This window comes from Tachyglossus aculeatus, chromosome 9, assembly GCF_015852505.1.
Source record: "Tachyglossus aculeatus isolate mTacAcu1 chromosome 9, mTacAcu1.pri, whole genome shotgun sequence".
Taxonomy (NCBI): domain Eukaryota; kingdom Metazoa; phylum Chordata; class Mammalia; order Monotremata; family Tachyglossidae; genus Tachyglossus; species Tachyglossus aculeatus.
This window is the reverse complement of record NC_052074.1, coordinates 54,257,557-54,277,560: the sequence shown is the minus strand read 5'-3', so window position 1 is coordinate 54,277,560 and position 20,004 is coordinate 54,257,557. Positions and strand designations below refer to the sequence as shown.

The 20,004-nt window shown below is 41.3% G+C and overlaps 1 protein-coding gene across 1 annotated transcript in view; it reads right to left on the bottom strand.

The window, feature by feature from the left end:
* MYO3B (myosin IIIB) overlaps nt 1–20,004 on the bottom strand; it is a 304,584-nt gene that overhangs the window by 84,069 nt on the left and 200,511 nt on the right. The window contains exons 29-30 of the mRNA XM_038751211.1: nt 9,869–9,929; nt 8,702–8,786 (exon numbers count right to left, since the gene is read on the bottom strand). Coding sequence (XP_038607139.1) covers nt 8,702–8,786; nt 9,869–9,929 — 146 coding nt within the window. The remainder of the gene's footprint in view (nt 1–8,701; nt 8,787–9,868; nt 9,930–20,004) is intronic.

The window sequence follows — 20,004 nt, the reverse complement described above, 5'->3', positions numbered from 1 at the left end:
AGTCCGAGAGAGGAAAGTGAAAATGAAATCCCCTCTAAAAATTCCTCTGCTCTAATAAATGCATTATAAACCGTCCAATCTGTTGGGGTTGTCTATTACACTGCTGCCAAGTTCTCCTCGCATTTTTCTCCTGGCTTGATAAAACACAGCCAGATACACAAATTTAGAGAAAACCTTCAAGCAAAACAAGAAACTATAACTAATGCTAATGAGGCTGCCTATAGAGTGTAGAGTGTTTCAAGACATTAAACAAGTAAGGAATTAGAAAGCAAAATTCCTTCTGGCACAATTTATAATCGTGGCATGAACATCGAATTTTGAAAGGAAATTCTAATTTGAACTAGAGGATTTGTCCCTTTTGCACTGTTTGGCAGCTGCATCCCTCGTGTTCTGGGAATCAGCCAAGGTTGAATTTGGCAGACCCAAAGAGTGTATTTTGACCTACTGGCATTTAGGAAAGCGAAATCAAGGTTTAGCAGGGGAGTTTCTGAGAAATGTTTGGACTAAAAATCTGCCTAGAAATTACTCTGCACACAGTAAGTGCTCAATAAATACGACTGAATTAATTTAGAAACACTAACCATTGTTTGCTAAGAATTTATGCCAAACAGGTCTCCGAATTTTTACAAAAACACTACCTTCTAATTGGCTCTCCAAAAGGCACGGTGAAAATTTCCTCAACCCAAAAAACATATACTGGGGGGAGTAGCTATTCAGTGTGGCCTTGATTCACAAGGCCATTGCTAAGGTTAAAATACCACTTATACCTGTTAGAGGAGATGGTGCATCAGGTACCATATATTCTAAAAATGTGAAATCTGAAAACAGGTTAGTCCTTTAAAAATTCACATGAAAACTTCAGCTCCTCGCTGATGCTAAGTAGCACTGTTCAAGAGGAAAAAAGATTGGAAAGGAAAAAATATTACTTTGAGAACTTCCCTTTTATTACCTGCTAACTGGTGGTGAAGCAGTTCCCCAACCTGAGAAGGCAGCATGTTTGGGGCAGTTTTCCACAACACACAAGGAAAAAGAAAAGGCCTGCCACCATAGACATAAAAACTTCAAAATATGCTGTCAGGTGAAAGACTTCCTTAAATTCAGAATGAGGCGGTCTGGTTAGGACTGTTTATGGCATTTGATTCATTCATTCAATCGTATTTATTGAGTACTTACTGTGTGCAGAGCACTGTACTAAGCGCTCGGGAAGTACAAGTTTGCAACATATAGAGATGGTCCCTACCCAACAATGGGCTCACAGTCTAGAAGGGGGAGACAGACAACAAAACAAAACATGTGGACAGGTGCCAAGTCATCAGAATAAATAGAAATAAAGCTAGATGCACATCATTAACAAAATAAATAGGATAGTAAATATGTACAAGTAAAACAGAGTAATAAATCTGTACAAACATATATGCAGGTGCTGTGGGGAGGGGAAGGAGGTAGGGCGGGGGGATGGGGAGGAGGAGAGGGAAAAGGGGGCTCAGTCTGGAGACTCCAGTTATCTAGTGGTCAGTCTAATTTATTAAGTGCTTATTGTACTATGCTCTTGGGAGAGTACAACAGAGTTGGTTAGAATAATAATAATAATAATAATAATAATGGGATTTATTAAGCCCTTACTATGTGCAAAGCACTGTTCTAAGAGCTGGGGGGTTACAAGGTGATCAGGTTGTCCCACGGGGGGCTCACAGTCAACCCCCATTTTACAGGTGAGGGAACTGAGGCCCGGAGAAGTTAAGTGACTTGCCCAAGGTCACACAGCTGACAATTGGCGGAGCCGGGATTTGAACCCACGACCACGGACTCCAAAGCCTGTGCTCTTTCCACTGAGCCATGCTGCTGCCCTGCCCACAGTGAGATTACAGTCTAGAGGGGGAGACAGACACGAACATAAATAAATTATGGATATGGACATAAGTGTTGTGGGGCTAGAGGAGCAGTGAATAAAATGTGCACATCCAAGTTCAAAGGTGACACAAAAGGGACATTTCTAGTTTCTAGGAGGACTGTAAGTTCATTGTGGGCAGGGAACGTGTACCAACTCTAATTCTGTACTCTCCCAAATCAGTTAATACAGTGCTCTGCACACAGTAAGCACTCAATAAATACAACTGATTGATTCCCTAAGAGTTTATCTGGACTTCAATTGTGACTTCACTGAACAAATATTTTGCTCTATCAAACAGATGACATTTGAGCTCATTATAACAGAGGGAATTACCCGGTTTGGCAAATGGCTCCAAGCCCCTTAAACAGCCTTTACTGGCATTACATTCATGCCTTTGTAGACCAAAACCAAGGGCTTGTTATTTCTCTATTGAAACATCCCTATTTTTGTAATACTTCTTTGTTCCTGAGGAGCTCAGGTTCAGTACCAAGAGTAAAACACTACTGTGAATTCCCTGACTACTGAATAGCCGCCAAGTTAAACAAGATCAGCAATGTGCATTATGAAAGGTTAAAAAAAAAAAAGACCAATAGAAAGTGCAACAAAAATTGCATCACTGCTAATTGTATTAGCCTTTTTGGGCAAACAGAGCTTTTATTGGATATGAAAGAACTACAATACAATCAGTGGAATTAGGCTCTTAGTGTAGTTAATTATTATCTGGACAATCTACCTCCTTCACTCTTCACAAGGAGTTGGTACTGCCATCGTACCTACGTGCAGTTGTCAATCATCCGCAAATTTATGGAGAGGCTATAAAAATGACTTAAAATAAGCCAAATCCTCAAAACCTGAAAAATATTTTGATATTGATAAATATAGGCAGCTGCCACAATGGGATGGCAGCAAGATATCCTGTTTGCTCGGCACCACAGCACAATTTCTACACCCCTCTGTGACACACACTGGCTCCTCTACCTGAGTCTTATTCCCAGGGAGTAGGATTGTAGTTGCTGGGGCAATAATACAGTGCCCTGCACACAGTAAGCGCTCAATAAATACGACTGTATGAATGAAGGGGGCTGGAGACAACACAAATGACGGCCTAGTTGGGGAATGCCTCGCCTGCCCTCTGCCCCCTGACATCTCTCCCACCTGCCCCCCTTCCAACCCACCGTTCCCCCTCTTCTCCTACCTTACACCCCTCCTCTCCCACCCTCTACGCTCTCTCCCCCATCTCTCCTCCCCTCTAGTAATAATAATCATTGTGGCATTTGCCAAGTGCGAGGCACTGTGCTAAGCGCTGTGGTGGACTCAAGCCAATCGGGTCGGACCCAGTCCCTGTCCCACAAGGGGCTCACAGTCTCCATCCCCATTTGGCAGATGAGTGGCTCAGTTGAAAGAGCCCGGGGTTGGGAGTCAGAGGTTGTGATGAGCATCCAGCTTTATTTCTATTTATTCTGATGACTTGACACCTATCCACATGTTTTGTTTTGTTGTCTGTCTCCCGCTTCTAGACTGTGAGCCCGTTGTTGGGTAGGGACCGTCTCTATATGTTGCCAACTTGTACTTCCCAAGCGCTTAGTACAGTGCTCTGCACACAGTAAGCACTCAATAAGTACGATTGAATGAATGAATGAAAATGAAAAATTATATTTTTCACCCAGGCTTGGGATGGCTACCATAGTCCTTCCCCTACCTTCTTCTCCTCTATGCCCCCTGGACCCCAGTTGTGAGCTCTCATGAGCCACCAAGTTCCTGCACTCAGGTTGATAGTGTGCCCCCTCTTCTCCCTCCCCAGATACCCTACCCTGATCCTTTACATTTTCCCTTCCATTGCTCTCTTCTCTCCTCTTTCTCACTTTTCTTTCCTTTCCTTCTCCCCTTCACCCTCCTTTCCCCGCTTTTTTTCCTCCACCCTCTTTTCTTTCATCGCTCTCCTTTTCCCTCTCTCTCTCTCCACTCTTTTTTCCTGCCCTCTTTCCTCTCCCTGCCCTCCTCCTCCTTTCTCCTATCTCAGGATCAAATAGCCTGAGGGCTGTCACTTGGGAGCTCTGTGGCAGGAGAAGGCAAGAAAGAAGGGAGTTGTGGTTTCTAGACAATTTTTAATTGCCCCAAAACTCGCCCAACTCCTCATGCCTGGGTTTGCACATACTGCAGGGCTCTACCCCTGTATGCTGGGCAATTGGCATTGTCCAGCTTTGAGGCAATTAGATATCTTAATTACGGAAAACTGTGTCAGTAAAAAAAGTTTGAAAGTCAGTAATTTTTTTTTTCATATTTGTAAAAGTCATTCTCAGCAGTTGGAAATCCTGTTCCTAAACCCTCTTAGAAACTAAAACTAAAAGCTCAGTCTAAACATTTGTCTTTTTCAAAAATAAAGTAATTTGATTCTTTACCATATTTAATGGTTCTTAAAATCTTGGGACCTATTCAGGAGTCGGAAAAGGCAATAGAATTGCCTCATTTCAACACTGCAGAATAATTTTCATCCCATCTAGACACAGTTTTATTTTTTAATTTCAGCCAGCCTTCTGCATGAGCACAAGAAATACTATGTATTTGAGAAGTGATGCAAAATATTTCCTTCTTTAAACTCTGCATTTCAATTGGCCAGTCTTAAATCCTATTACTGTAGAGGAAAAAAATGTATATTTAACATAAACCCCTCTAGAATAAAAACCCCTCTAGTCTTTGGGGTCCTTGTCTTTCCCGTCCTATTGTAGGCAAATATAAACTCACAAGAGGTAGGACACGCAGATGAAATTCTCCTAAGAGTGCACATTCCACCACTCTATAAATAATAGGCATTTTAAGGGACCAGCTGAGATGAATATAGCTGAACTGTAAAAATCTTTTCATTATAAATAAATGATGAGCATCCCCCACACACAAAAAAACATTTCTGTTCCTCCTGGGAGATACCCAAGGAAGTCCTAAGCATAAACTCTCTAGGTTAGTGATCACAGAGATGTGCATAAAGAACCTACTACACTGACTGAGTGTCCAGCAAAGCTCTTTCTAGAGGTGGGGGGAGAAGGGAGACTCCTAATGCATACAGGATCTTCAAATTAGGAACATTTCTTTGTTTACCTCCTGTCAAGTCTAAATAGCTTAATTTTGATTTCAGTTTTTCTTTTAGAGAAGACAAGCACTTAGTACACTCTGCACATGGTAGGAGTTTAACAACTACTATTGATGGGTTGAACTTTTCCTTCAAATTTGAAGGCCTTTGGAGGAATCTAATATCTGTGTCTTTTACACAGAAAAGTAACTACTGTGCATTTCTTCCAGGAGAGCACAAATAGTTCAGAAAGGGATTTTTCTCCAGCGTCCTGTAAAAATTTGAGTTGAGTCCAAATATGTAAAAATTAAGGGACAGAATTTTTCAAATATCGGATAACTGAAAAGAGTTACTCTATTTCTGCCTCTACTCGCTCTCATTATTTCTGTGAAAGTGATAACCAGGAAAGTCTTAAAGCTCCATCTGCCTTTTTCTTTTTTTAAAAGACTAATAATAATAATGATGGCATTTGTTAAGCACTTACTATGTGCAAGGCACTGTTCTAAGCGCTGGGGTGGATACAAGGTGATCAGGTTGTCCCATGTGGAGCTCACACCCTTACCCCTCATTTTACAGATGAGGTAACTGAGCACAGAGACGTTAAGTGACTTGCCCAAAGTCACACAGCTGACAAGTGGCAGAGCCGGGATTAGAACCCACAACCTCTGACTCTCAAGCCTGTGGTCTTTCCACTAAGCCACGCTGCTTCACTTTGTTAAGCGCTTACTCTGTGTCAAGCACTGTTCTAAGTGCTGGGGTAGACACAAGGTAATCAGGTTGTCCCACATGGGGCTCACGGTCTTAATCCCCATTTTACAGATGAGGGAACTGAGGCACAGAGAAGTTAAGTGATTTGCCCAAGGTCACACAGCAGGCAAGTGGAGGAGCTGGGATTAGAATCCACGACCTCTGACTCCCAAGCCTGGGTTCTTGCCACTGAGCCACGCTGCTTCTGTCCCTTACTATGGTGGGGAAAACTGGTTTATGCATTCCTCAAAGCAATGCTCCCCCTGAGCTTCTGCTTAACGGTGACCAATTTATATGGGACTGGAAAAGCGCATTCTAAATAACCACTCTTTAGTGCTTTGCACACAGTAAGCGCTCAATCAATACGATTGATGATGATGATGATGATGATGATAGACAAGCAGAGTGTCACTCATTCTTTACATCACCAGTCCCCATGGCAATACGGCACTCAGAAATGCACAGCAGGTACCAGTAGTGATCCTGACTTAGCAAGGCATGAAATAGTTTGAGTTTCCACTGGTATGGAAGTCGAGTCAAGAGAACAAGAAGAGCCTATTTCATTGCAACAAGTTGTACTACTGGCTTGGTTATTCATTTAAACTGTGATTTGTTAGTTTCTCTCATTTATTTCCTTGAATGAGCAAATCAATGTTTACATTTATGGCATCTAGAAAACACGTTTCCTTTCCTTCTCTTTTTAATAGAAGTTTGGAATTGGGTTCTGTTGAATTTCTGCATAATGGACCTTGTGTCTTCATGTTTCCCAGCCCCTCCGCTTCCACCTACGTGAACACTGGCTTAGTGCAAGGAAAATTCAGTATTTCCATTTGAAAAGGTTACTGTTTAACATGAATCCATTTAAAAGGAGTCCAAGGAAGGGCATGCACACCTTCTGGGGTCTCTATCCAGGAACCCAAGTTCTATAAAGACGAAAGGTCCTAATAAATTTCCCATTTTGATTTGTATTTACACCAGGATCTACCTAGCCTTAGAAAAGAAAATATTGTAAAATATCATTTTAAAAAATTGTTTCTCCACTTTTGACCAAAAAAAAAAAAGAAATGGGGAATCAAAACAATGATTAAAAAGTGCCAGTTAAGCAAATTTAAGCTTAAATGAACCTTTCCTATGAGTGGCCTAATCACTTTTATAAAATATTTTCTATTTTCCATTTCAATTTTTTGCATACAGCCATCCCAGTTACAATGAGGTTCTTTTCCAGCTCTTTCCAGAAAGCTCTACTGAATTTTAAGGGCATCTTTCTTTACAGTGCTCTCTCATTTCGGGATAATACAGTCGTTTACCTTGACTCAAGTACTTCCCTTTCCCTTCCTTTGAAGCATTCTGATTGACTTGATTAGCCTAATGAAAGCCCATTTCAATTTAGCATTAGATAACTGGCATCTATTTGGCATAGATAATGTAAGATCTGTTGCATAGTACCATGAAGCACCTTTTTACCAACGAGGATTTGAAAGATAACATTCTGAAAATTAAGTACTGTATTTAAATATTCAAAACACAATGTATAATTTCTATTTAAAATACTTCCTTAATGGTACATACTTATATTACTACTTGATCATTTAGCTATATTTATTACATTTTTTCACTGTTTTAAATTTATTCATATTATTTTAGTTGATTTTTTGGCACTTGGGAACACATTACTGTCCTTTAAATTATTTTCTATAGGAATCTATATTTTGTTTAGCACTCTCTGGCTCAACACTCTATTTTCAGGGACTCAATTAATAGCATCACCTAGGATATGGCAGTACAGTCATGTCACATTATACACTGTCAAAGGCCAATTTGTTTCACCATGAAATTGTTCTCCTATTATAGCTTGGCCCTGCTGCACTGTTGGCCCTGACTTAGTACAATACTGCTGCCTGCCAGGAGACAATATGTTTTGAGCACTACTGCCACACTCATATGTGTTTTCCTGCCCAAGCTTCACCTCTTTTGCTGCCTCCTCTGTGGGCTAAAAATACTTATTCTCATTTTAAAAATACAGATACATGAACATATCATCCAATAAGTCAACTAACTGTGAATCAAAAAAAAGAAAAAGCAATGTTTGGGAAGTTCCAGCTACTACAAGGCCAAAGAAACCTGAAATCGAGGATATAAGGATCACCCAAATCTTTATTTACATCATTAAAACAAATTTAACATTAATTTCCCCCGTTTCTAACTTATTTATACCAGCAATTGTCACTCCAGGACATAACCTATTTATAACTTTGAGATCAGCCATTCCTTGTTTCACTGAATGTTGCGTTTCCCAAGAACCAGCTCACCTTCAACGTTATTAACCAAGGTCTCCAATCAGTGTTCTCTCTTGACACAAGTAAATCATCAGCAGGTTAAAATGAAAACAAACAAGGCTCTAAGATGTGTGAATGCAGCAAGAAAATTGTTGTTTTCCCCAGTTGTACAGCTGAATAATTGGAAAATATAACTGAATTGGCCACAAAGGGTTAGAAAGATGATAAAGTTCTCAGTGAAGAATGGCCACAATCTTGAAGACAGTAAAAAAATATACCTGGGCAGAGCTTATTGTTCTGCACAGTAAACCTGCTTAGATGTGAACAGATGAACTAGTTGTTTTCCCTTTCGTAAGAGCCAGTAAGTTTAAGGCAGATTCTTTCTCTACAGTACTTGCACCTGGAGAGAATAACTGGGATTTCTGATAGCCATTTCTGTCCATTACAAAGTTGTTTTTTTTTTTATTGAATGCAAAACATAAGGTGTATGTTCCTGACCATGTCCTGTTAAGTTCCAATTCTGTAGCTTTGCTCCCTTTTCCGTCTAATCAAATCAAATTACTTGCATGTTTTTAGGCAGAGTTTGAACATTACTTACTGAGTGCTTCCTGACTGCTGGATCATACAAAACTTCTCAACAGATTAACCCATTCACACTGTAAAGGCAACATGTAGTTTAAAAGTATCAAAAGCATTACTGTTGTCACTTAGGAGACTTCTTACCTTGTTTTGGATGGGCTCCCTGAGGGCGGCCTGGAGGTACAAGGGATGCATGTGCCTGCCATGAGTCACTCCTTGTAACTGGCTGCTTTAGAAAGAACCGAGGGAAGAGAAATAAAGTGTGTTCTTTGAGTACAGATCAGTGGTTTTGAAAACATCAGATACCTAGCACTCTTTTCTATTTAACAGAGATAATAACTATTAACCCCAACTAGGATGGACGTCAACATTTATTTGACCCAACCTGCTGTTAATGTTCCAGCCTGAGATGGAATTAAGTAGAGTCCAAATCAATCAATCATATTTATTGAGCGCTTACTGTGTGCAGAGCACTGTACACTAAGTGTTTGGCAAGTTAGGGCATATGCTTAGTTACTAATCGTAAGCATCTCTACCCCAAACATTATGTTGCCAACTTGTACTTCCCAAGCGCTTAGTACACTGCTCTGCACACAGTAAGCGCTCCATAAATACGATTGACTGATTGATTGATTTGTTTATTTCTTCTCCTGGGCCCGGAGACGCTAATCTACTCCAAGTTAATTACAGCCTATACGGCTGATTTCCCCCCACGCTTAATTTGTATCTTTAGGTATAAAAAGGCCATAGGAAGGCATTAATCTGCTTAACATTTCTAAGTACATTAGCCAAAGAATTTTGTTTTTTTAATCTTACATATGCTCAGCAGAGTTACTGGCAAAAACTGTACATTTTCTTCATTTCATCCTTTCAACATCAAATAGTAAGCAGCAAAATTGGATCAGACTTCAAAGCCTCCTCTGTGCTCCGAGTCACAGAGAGACTCCTCCATTTCACATATTGAATTCGAGCAGGATATCAAAGTGCTACCAAAGAACCTCGGGTCCTTACTAAAAAAGAGGCTCTAACATCTGTAGAAAGTGAAGTGCACAGACAAATCACCTCGGGGAGCAGCTAGCATTCATTCTCAGCAGCAAATTTCCAGCCTTTTGATTCTCTTATCCACTGTACCTCCCTGTCTTTCTACTGAACTAAAGTTCTGTTCAAGCCGGGCTTTTGTCTCACAGACTTCAAAACACCACTAACAGTTTCATGTTCAGATTGCTGTGCCAGGCAGCCACAAAAACATTTAAAAACCATGGATTTCAGGAGCCAAAGTGAGAATATTTTAGAATCAGAAAATACTAGTACCTTGCTTGACTGCTTGTCAAGAGCATCATATTCCTTGGAAGAATTTGCACCAAGTCGTGGCCTAAAAATTAATGTTAAAAAAAAACGGCTTAAAGATTAGTCTTTTCCTTTCTATTGCCAAACACCATTTCATTAAGTTCACATGCTATGTCATTTCTCTTCCCCACCCTACTCCTCCAACAAAATAAAACTCAATCTGCCATCATTTTCTAAATATTCAAATGTGAGCAACTAGTCTGGGGAAACCAGTCAAAGATATATCTTTCCTGAAATAAGCTTTAAAAAGAACTAACTGAACACTGTAACTGAGGAAGAATGTATGCACAACAGAGATGCAACAGCAGAATGAGTGTGTGAACTGCTAGGGTTTTCCCAAACATTTTGGTTATGCACTAACACAACACACTGCTATCCTCTTCATTTGTGTGCAAGAACTAGGATACTGGTATATGATTATCTCTTTCTCAGTGGGGATGTATGCACTATGTAAGCTATGTATGCATTAGAACAACCCAGGGAAATGGACTGGATTTAAATGAGCCATTGATTAAAATGTATCTTGTGCCACAGTTCTACATCACATGTGGACTTGCATATTTTCCGGGCCCTATCTACCAAGGAGGATGTACTGATTTTAGGCACTTCTGTGTAGCAGTCCTGCAAAGACAGCCACTATCCACAATATTTTCTTTTAACATGAATTTCCTGTGACTACTATGGGACTTGGCCTCAGACGGCCATAATAAAACTTCTCGTCCTAAGGAAAATATACCATAGTTTTGCAGCTGTGTTTGAGACTGAGGATGAAGGTAGTGATGCTAATTATTACCCATCCCTCTCTTCAGATTCTGTACAGTCACAAAGGGCTTGCCCCCTTGGTTATTGTACCTTCAAAGAGTTGCCCAGCACTTGAACACAAATCCAGGGAGAAGCCCCAGAAAAGAGGCTTGAGCAGGAGTGGAGGAGGGACAGAGCCAGTGAACACACTCAGTGTTTTCCTAGGGGCTCTTGCTAATCTACCCATGCTTGTCCTTCATGCTGGGGGACTATGTATCAGTTGAATGTGGCTTCAGGTGCACATTCTCCAACATTCAGCCACATTTGCTAGCCCCTTCCGGACCCAAACTATAGATTGCTTAGCTAGGCTGAAATACTGCAGTCACTTACAACTGAACAACTCTAATAGATCTGGCCTCAAGGTTGCCATCCTAGTTATTTTCTCAAAAGAGCCTCTCCCTTATCCTAACCTATAACTCATTATCTTATAGTTTAAGATACTCCATTGATTGCCACTCAGAATAATTACTACTTTAATCAGATTTGGGTTCAGACGGTAAGCTCGTAATGGGGAGGGAAAGTGTCTGCTAATTCTGTTGTGTTGTACTCTCCCAAGTGCTTAGTGCAGTGCTTTGCACATAGTAAGTGCTCAATAAATACCATTGATCATGTGATGGCCACACAGACTTAAGAAGCATATTGATATAACTGTGCTTGAACTAAAAACTTCCTCTCCTCCGCCCTATCTCCTTCCCCTGCCCACAGCACTTATATATATATGTTTGTACAGATTTATTACTCTATTTATTTTACTTGTACAAATTTACTATTCTATTTATTTTGTTAATGATGTACATTTAGCTTTACTTCTATTTATTCTGACGACTTGACACCTGTCCACGTTTTGTTTTGTTGTCTGTCTCCCCCTTCTAGACTGTGAGCCTGTTGTTGGGTAGGGGCTGTCTCTATATGTCGCCAACTTGTACTTTCCAAGCGCTCAGTACAGGGCTGTGCACACACTAAGAGCTCAATAAATACGATTGAATGAATGAATATTAAAAAAATTTTAGATACTTTTATGCTCAAATCTAGCCCCTTGAAATCCTACTGAAAAAAGAGAAGTGAGCAGCTGAGCGGGTATGTAAAAATCTCTTTCCTCAGAAAGATGGTGAAATCTATGCACCTAGAGGATCCAGTCGCTTGTCTTCTCACACAAAATTTCCATAGCATTGTCATTTTCAGTTTTCGAAGACACATATACGCACACACACACACAGAGCTGTAGGTGATGTTGAGACTCTTTTAATCAGTGGCTCTTTGGTAGGTTATTTATTAAGCATTAACTATGTGCCAGGCACTGTGTTAACCACTTGATTAGCCACTCTGAAGTGCTCTGCATCCAGTATATGTTCAATAAATACCACAGATTCGAGTCTTATAATAATAATAATAATAATAACGGTATTTGTTAAGTGCTTAGTGTGTGTCGAGCACTGTACTAAGCGCTGGGGTAGATACAAGATAATTGGGTTGGACACAGTCCCTGTCTCACAAAGGGCTCACAGTCTTAATGCCAATTTTCCAGATGAGGGAACCGAGGCACAGAGAAATTGAGTGGCTAGCCCAATATCACAGCAGACAAATGGGGGAGCTGGGATTAGAACCCAGCTCCTTCTGAATCCCAGGCCCGTACTCTAGCCACTAAGCCACGGGACAGCCGGGTCTCTGAACAAAGGAAACTCCTGGCTCATTAGGTCTTGAGAACGCTTCACGTGGTTGCAGCCAGAGAAGCTATAAATTAAAAACAAATTCTCCCTATTGAAATCCTCATCCTACTGTGGTGTCATTATGAGGAGAGGGAATGAGAGTGGGTCATGAGGAGAAGACAGAGAAGATGAGCATGTGCCAGGATCTCTCTCTTTACTGGGCAATTAGCATCTCTCTGTTTTACTCAGGAGCCTGTGACAATGCAATATCTGGGATCACTTTGAACAATCAATCAATCAATCGTATTTATTGAGCGCTTTCTGTGTGCAGAGTCCTGTACTAAGCGCTTGGGAAGTACAAGATGGCAACATATAGAGACAGTCCCTACCCAACAGTGGGCTCACAGTCTAGAAAAATGACTGTATGCCCAGTAGGCTCAGTTATACTATGGCTTTTCTCTCAGAAGCTCTAATGGAACATAGGAAATAGACTCTGGCTATCTTTTGGAATGGCGGTACCTGACTTGCCCTTTCTAGTGGGAGTAATAATCGGCATAAGCTATTTGTCCTTCCATACTCTTCTCATGCAATGAAGGTCACTTGCATCATTTTAATACCCTTAAAGATTCAGAGGGTAAGCTCAGTCAGCAGTCACTCTAGACCCTTCCATCCATGATTTTCTCCAAACCCTTCTTCAGCTTACTGATATTATTTTCCTTGCAAAAATTCCTGACAAAATACTCCATGCTTCAACACTAGCTTTAAAGAAGTGCTTTATTTTGAACCTACCATTTTCACGCTTCCATTGGCGCTCCTTCCTTCTGGTTGAGGTAGTTATTGAATAATAATTCTGTGTTCTCCCTGTCCTTACTTGTCTCTCGAATTTCATTCGTGTTCCCTCTCCTAGTCTTTGACTTTAAACTGCCTCTAGACTGTATGCTCACTGTGGGCAGGGAATGTATCTATTTACTGGTATACTGTACTCTCCCAAGTACAGAGCTCTGCACACGGTAAGCCGTCAGTAAATACAACTGACTGACTTTTCAGAATTAAAAAAATCCCAAACAGGTTTCCATGGAAACTTCATTTTTCATTTTCATTTTTCATCACCTTTTAGAGAAGCTCGCTGTGGGTAGGGAACATGTCTACCAACTCTATTATAGTGTAGTCTCCCAAGTGCTTTGTATGGTGCTCTGAACACAGTAAGCATTCAATAAATATTGATTTTCCCCCCTTATTTTGGTTGCCCTTCTCTACCCTCTCCAGCTTTATTTTGCATAGAATCTTAGGCACACTGACAAAACTTTATTATTTGTTTTGTTTTCTATCCCCATCCTGATGATGGCTATATTTTATAGCATTTTGCTACACAGTGGACCAATACTGTTAAAAAAAAGGTTGACAGTGACTCCAAGGTTTTCATAGCTGTGACTGGTAAGAGGAAACAATTATATTCTACAACAACGAATGAAAAAAGTCTAGAAGAGTGAAGACAGAGAAGAATTCCCAAAGTGAAAGTCAGGTTTTTGAAAAATCGAAGAAACTGAAAAAGCAAGACGTGAATTGCCTTGTCTATTATTACTATTAATAATAATAATAATAATAATGATGGTATTTGTTAAGCGCTTACTATGTGCAAAGCACTGTTCTAAGTGCTGGGGAGGTTACAGGGTGATCAGGTTGTCCCACGGGGGGCTCACAGTTTTAATCCCCATTTTACAGATGAGGTAACTGAGGCACAGAGAAGTTAAGTGACTTGCCCAAAGTCACACAGCTGACAGTTGGTGGAGTTGGGATTTGAACCCATGACCTCTGACTCCAAAGCCCGTGTTCTTTCCACTGGGCCATGCTGCTTATTACTATTACTAAGAAATTCATAATGCAATGTTTACAGAAAATTTGGGGTTCTCAGGTAGTAAAATAAAAAGAAGGTAAATCTGCCTCCAACCCATAAACCAGATGAAAGAATAATTCCCAGCCCCTTCCTTCCTGGACCCACCAGAAAAATGTACCAAGGTAAATAGTGTGGGATCCTATTTGATTTCATTGGAGTATAGTATGTGGAAAACCATTATTATTGTTTTTTTTTATTTTTTTATAATGACATTTATTAAGCACTTACTATGTGCAAAGCACGGTTCTAAGCGCTGGGGAGGCTACAAGGTGATCAGGTTGTCCCACGGGGGGCTCACAGTCTTCATCCCCATTTGACAGATGAGGGAACTGAGGCCCAGAGAAGTTAAGTGACTTGCCCAAAGTCACACAGCTGACAAGTGGCGGAGCTGGGATTTGAACCCATGACCTCTGACTCCAAAGCCCAGGCTCCTTCCACTGAGCCACGCTGCTTCTCTGTTTTCTACTTATATAAATTAAAACATGCATATATGTATATATGTTTGTACATATTTATTACTCTATTTATTTATTTATTTTACTTGTACATATCTATTCTATTTATTTTATTTTGTTAGTATGTTTGGTTTTGTTCTCTGTCTCCCCCTTTTAGACTGTGAGCCCACTGTTGGGTAGGGACTGTCTCTGTATGTTGCCAATTTGTCCTTCCCAAGAACTTAGTACAGTGCTCTGCACATAGTAAGCGCTCAATAAATACGATTGATGATGATGATGTATCATAGCCTGTAAGGGAAAGAGGGGGAAAAGGCGAATGAAAAAGTAAGCATAAAATGTCAACCACCGAGGCAGAACAAAATAAAAATATAAGACAATAGGGGTTTCTGTGCCTGACAATAAATTCTAGAACCGAAAGAAGAGTCCTAAACTCTGAGCTCCCTTTAGCCCTTAACATATTGAGGATAGTCCGCTTCCTAAACCAAACAGCTGCCAAGCAGGACCTGAAGATTAACCCATAAAATGGTGTTGAATGTTCTTCCATTTGCAGACATTTGCAATATAAACAAAAAAGATAGCACCACTCAGACTTGGGAAAGATCCAAAGGCTTGGCTGGTGCTTGTTGATGCAGCAGACTTCTTTAGTAATGAGTGGAGCCAGTATTGAGAGAGACGCTAATCCCACTTCCTGCATCTATGTTGATATTAGGCCATTAAAATCTTCCTATCAGGAGCTGCTTCTTATCTAATTTCCTAATCACAATCGAGATAGTGTTCTGTTTTCCCCCCCAACTCACCTTCCTATTCTTCCCGAAAGTTTTAGTGTGTGTTTACAGATAAGGAAACAGTTGCAGCACCACCTGTTTTTTACAGTCTCTCATAAGTAGCATGGCTCGGTGGAAAGGGCACAGGCTTGGGAGTCCGAGGTCATGGGTTCTAATCCCAGCTCCGCCACTTGTCAGCTGTGTGACTTTGGGCAAGTCACTTCACTTCTCTGTGCCTCAGTTCCCTCATCTAGAAAACGGGGATTAAGACTGTGAGCCCCACGTGGGACAACCTTGACTCCCCCTCTCTCCCCCTCGTCCCCCCTCCATCATCATCATCATCATCATCATCAATCGTATTTATTGAGCGCTTACTATGTGCAGAGCACTGTACTAAGCGCTTGGGAAGTACAAATTGGCAACATACAGAGACAGTCCCTACCCAACAGTGGGCTCACAGTCTAAAAGGGGGAGACAGGGAACAAAACCATCCCCTCCATCTTACCTCCTTCCCTTCCTCACAGCACCTGTATATATGCATATATGTTTGTACATATTTATTACTCTATTTATTTATTTATTTTACTTGTACATATCTATTCTACTTTTTTTATTTTGTTAGTATGTTTGGTTTTGTTCTCTGTCTCCCCCTTTTAGACTGTGAGCCCACTGTTGGGTAGGGACTGTCTCTATATGTTGTCAACTTGTACTTCCCAAGCGCTTAGTACAGTGCTCTGCACAAAGTGCTCAATAAATACGATTGATTGATTGATTGATTGACTGTATCCCCCACCCAGCGCTTAGAACAGTGCTTGGGACATAGTAAGTGCTTAACAAATAATAACATTATTATTATTACTATTATTATAACTGCTACATCTTCAGATTTCTTTTTTTTTTAGGGGCCCAGTGGTGGATTTAGAATCAAATTTACAAAGCTTTCTGGAGAAAAGTGCCATTGTAATTCACAAACATCCCACCCACTGATATGCAAATACTTCATTCTCATGATTCAGGGAAGAAATTGGAACTAAGCTAATGATTTCCCATGACAAAGATGATAATGGTAATGGGACTTGGAAATGACACAAAAGTAACCTCCTTTACCTGCATTTAGCAATATAATCCAGACTTTTCCTTCAAGAAAAGTTGAAACATTGTGAAAAAATGGAGTTACCCAGCAATTTTCGTGGCACAAATCTACATTTTTTAAATATTTCTAACAAACATTTTCATGGGCTCAAAGTAGGATTACATGAATATATTAAAAGGCTTACTGAATTTATTGAAAGAAAAATATTGATCTTAAATACAAAATATCTTGGTTCACTACACTGGGAAAAGACTAGATTAAAGTACAGGATGAGTCTCTTTTGGGTATTTATTGGATTCCTCTTATTACCAATGCTCAGGAAATATGTGAGAAAACTGGTACTTTAAAAGGACATAGGAGGAGATGAACTAGTAGAAGGTTTTTACGAGATTTTGCTATCACTTCAGTAACAAGAAGGCTGGAACCCTTTCAAACAACCAAAAGGAGAGGGCAGCTGGGACGAGGAGTTAGGTTGACGGCCAGGACCAATCGTGAAATCCAAGAAGGAAAACTCCAATGTAAAACGTAACTTCCCCGCAAAGCTACTTTTAGATGGCGATGGAGCTTTTATCTTAAGGAATTCTGGCAGGTCAATCAATCAATCAATCGTATTTATTGAGCGCTTACTGTGTGCAGAGCACTGTACTAAGGTCCAGTATGCCCTCTGACAACTTTTAAACTGCTGTCTCTGACAATTTCTCTGCCAGTCTGGCACAAACAGGATTCAGCTTTCTGAGCTGGGTCAGTCGGAATATTGTCACATACTGCTGCCTGGATTATCTTTGTCCAGAAACGCTCTGGGCATATTACTCCCCTCCTCAAAAATCTCCAGTGGCTACCAATCAATCTTCGCATCAGGCAGAAACTCCTCACCCTGGGCTTCAAGGCTGTCCATCACCTTGCCCCCTCCTACCTCACCTCCCTTCTCTCCTTCTCCAGCCCAGCCCGCACCCTCCGCTCCTCCACCACTAATCTCCTCACCGTACCTCGTTCTTGCCTGTCCCGCCGTCAACCCCCGGCCCACGTCATCCCCCGGGCCTGGAATGCCCTCCCTCTGCCCATCTGCCAAGCTAGCTCTCTTCCTCCCTTCAAGGCCCTGCTGAGAGCTCACCTCCTCCAGAAGGCCTTCCCAGACTGAGCCCCTTCCTTCCTCTCCCCCTCATCCCCCTCTCCATCCCCTCATCTTACCTCCTTCCCTTCCCCACAGCACCTGTATATATGTATATATGTTTGTACATATTTATTACTCTATTTATTTATTTATTTTACTTGTACATATCTATTCTATTTATTTTATTTTGTTAGTATGTTTGGTTTTGTTCTCTGTCTCCCCCTTTTAGACTGTGAGCCCAATGTTGGGTAGGGACTGTCTCTATATGTTGCCAATTTGTACTTCCCAAGCGCTTAGTACAGTGCTCTGCACATAGTAAGCGCTCAATAAATACGATTGATGATGATGATTGATGATTGGCTGAACAATGGTTATGTTGGGGTAGCCGGGCCCTCAGTCCAAATTCACCTCTCACTAAGTTCCCCAAACAGAGAGGGATCAGGAACGTCCCACCCTGAGTTCGTGGAACCCTTTGGGAGCAGGCCAAGGAAAGCAGGAAATAGCCTTGGGAGAGCTTCTTCACACACTCTAAGGCAGATATTTCAGTCCACAGTCCCTAGGAGCCACCCAGAGTAAACCTGAGCCTCAGGCTGATTCCAGAATTACCTTGGGATGCTAGGAGTGTCTGACCTCTGACTGGGACGGCCTTACCTCCAAAGGCTGTCCCTAGTTTGGTTCCACAGCTTTGGAAATAAGCAAGGAGCAGACTGACATCTGGGAGTAAAGCGCACCGAACATCCTACCTAGGGAGTTTGCCAGGTTAGGGATTTGGAACAAAAAGAAGGCAGACAAGGGAATAAAAACCCAAGAGAGTGGGAGCATGGTGACAGCAGCCGTCCACTCCATAAAGAGGTAAGTTCCTCATGGGCAGGGTGTGTCTACTAACTCTTGTACTGTGCACTTCAAAAGTAGGTGCTCAACAAATTCTACTGCCTGACAAAAGATGATGGTGGAAATCTCATGTGAGCACTGCCACGTATTTCCAACTCCTGACCCGTACAGACGGTTATTTTGATAGCACATTTGGCAATCTGCTCTCAGCGGCACACATGAGAATCTGGCCCTAGCTATACCCAGCTGACTAGGAGATTACTGCCCTGGCTCATCAATTCTGAGGTCCGTCCAATCCGCTCTGGACTCACCGAACTGCAATGGCGACACCAGAAAGAAATATGTGTTCATTTTTCCAGGGTACAAGTTGCCAGCTTTCCCCAGACTGAAACACGCACGTTCATTTGATTCTAAATCTGAACTCAGATAGAAGTGACTGACAATGATGCGCTTTCTCTCAGGCTGCATTACAAGCTACGGTGTCAAAACATCTGCAGTGGCATTATCAGTCTTCTTGGTTATTGCATGTTTTCTACATGACAGCACACTGGCCCCTCTAAAATGTCTCCCATAAAAGCTATATGTGAGTTTTGCCACATGCAAGTGAAATTAAATTATGGGAATAATCCTCACTATTGTATCTATCAGGATTAAAAATGGAGGATTACCAACATCTGAAAAAAATTCAAGGAACAAAGAGAGACATTTCTTTCATTAGGAAAGGGGAAGCAGAGTGGCTCAGTGGAAAGAGCACGGGCTTTGGGGCCAGAGGTCATGGGTTCGAATCCCAGCTTCACCACATGTCTGCTGTGTGACCTTGGGCAAGTCACTTAACTTCTCTGAGCCTCAGTTACCTCATCTGTAAAATGGAGATTAAGACTGTGAGCCCCACGTGGGACAACTTGATCACCTTGTATCTCCCCCCAGCACTTAGAACAGTGCTCTGCACATAGTAAGTGCTTAACAAGTGCCATTATTATTATGCGTTATGAGTTTTATTCTCTTGCAGAAGATGAAGCAGGCACAGAACTGCTCTCCCAAATCTCCTCTGTAGTTGTGGTGGCAGTTGTATTTATTAAACATCTATTGGGTGCAGAGCACTATACTAAATACTGGGAAATAATTCACAGATGGGAATTAGACATGGTCTCTATCACTCAGGGGGCTCACAATTCTCTGCCGACAGTCCATTGCTGGTATTTACTGAGCACTTACTGGGTGCAAAGTGCTGTACTAAGTGCTCAGGAGAGTACAGTACAACAGAGGTGGTTGTCATGTTTCTTGTCCACGAGCTTATAATCAACACACCTGCAGTTTAGATTTCCAAGCTAAGACTCTACTTTGCCCAAATCTCCCTTTCCCCAGCACTGACCCACAGCTCTTAAATCCCCGCCGGCCATGTAGTCAAGGGCACGTATCATGGGCATTCTCTAACCCATCACACTGGAGCTGCCATATCATATCATCATTGTTCATTTCCCAGTTATTCGACAATCAGAGTTTAC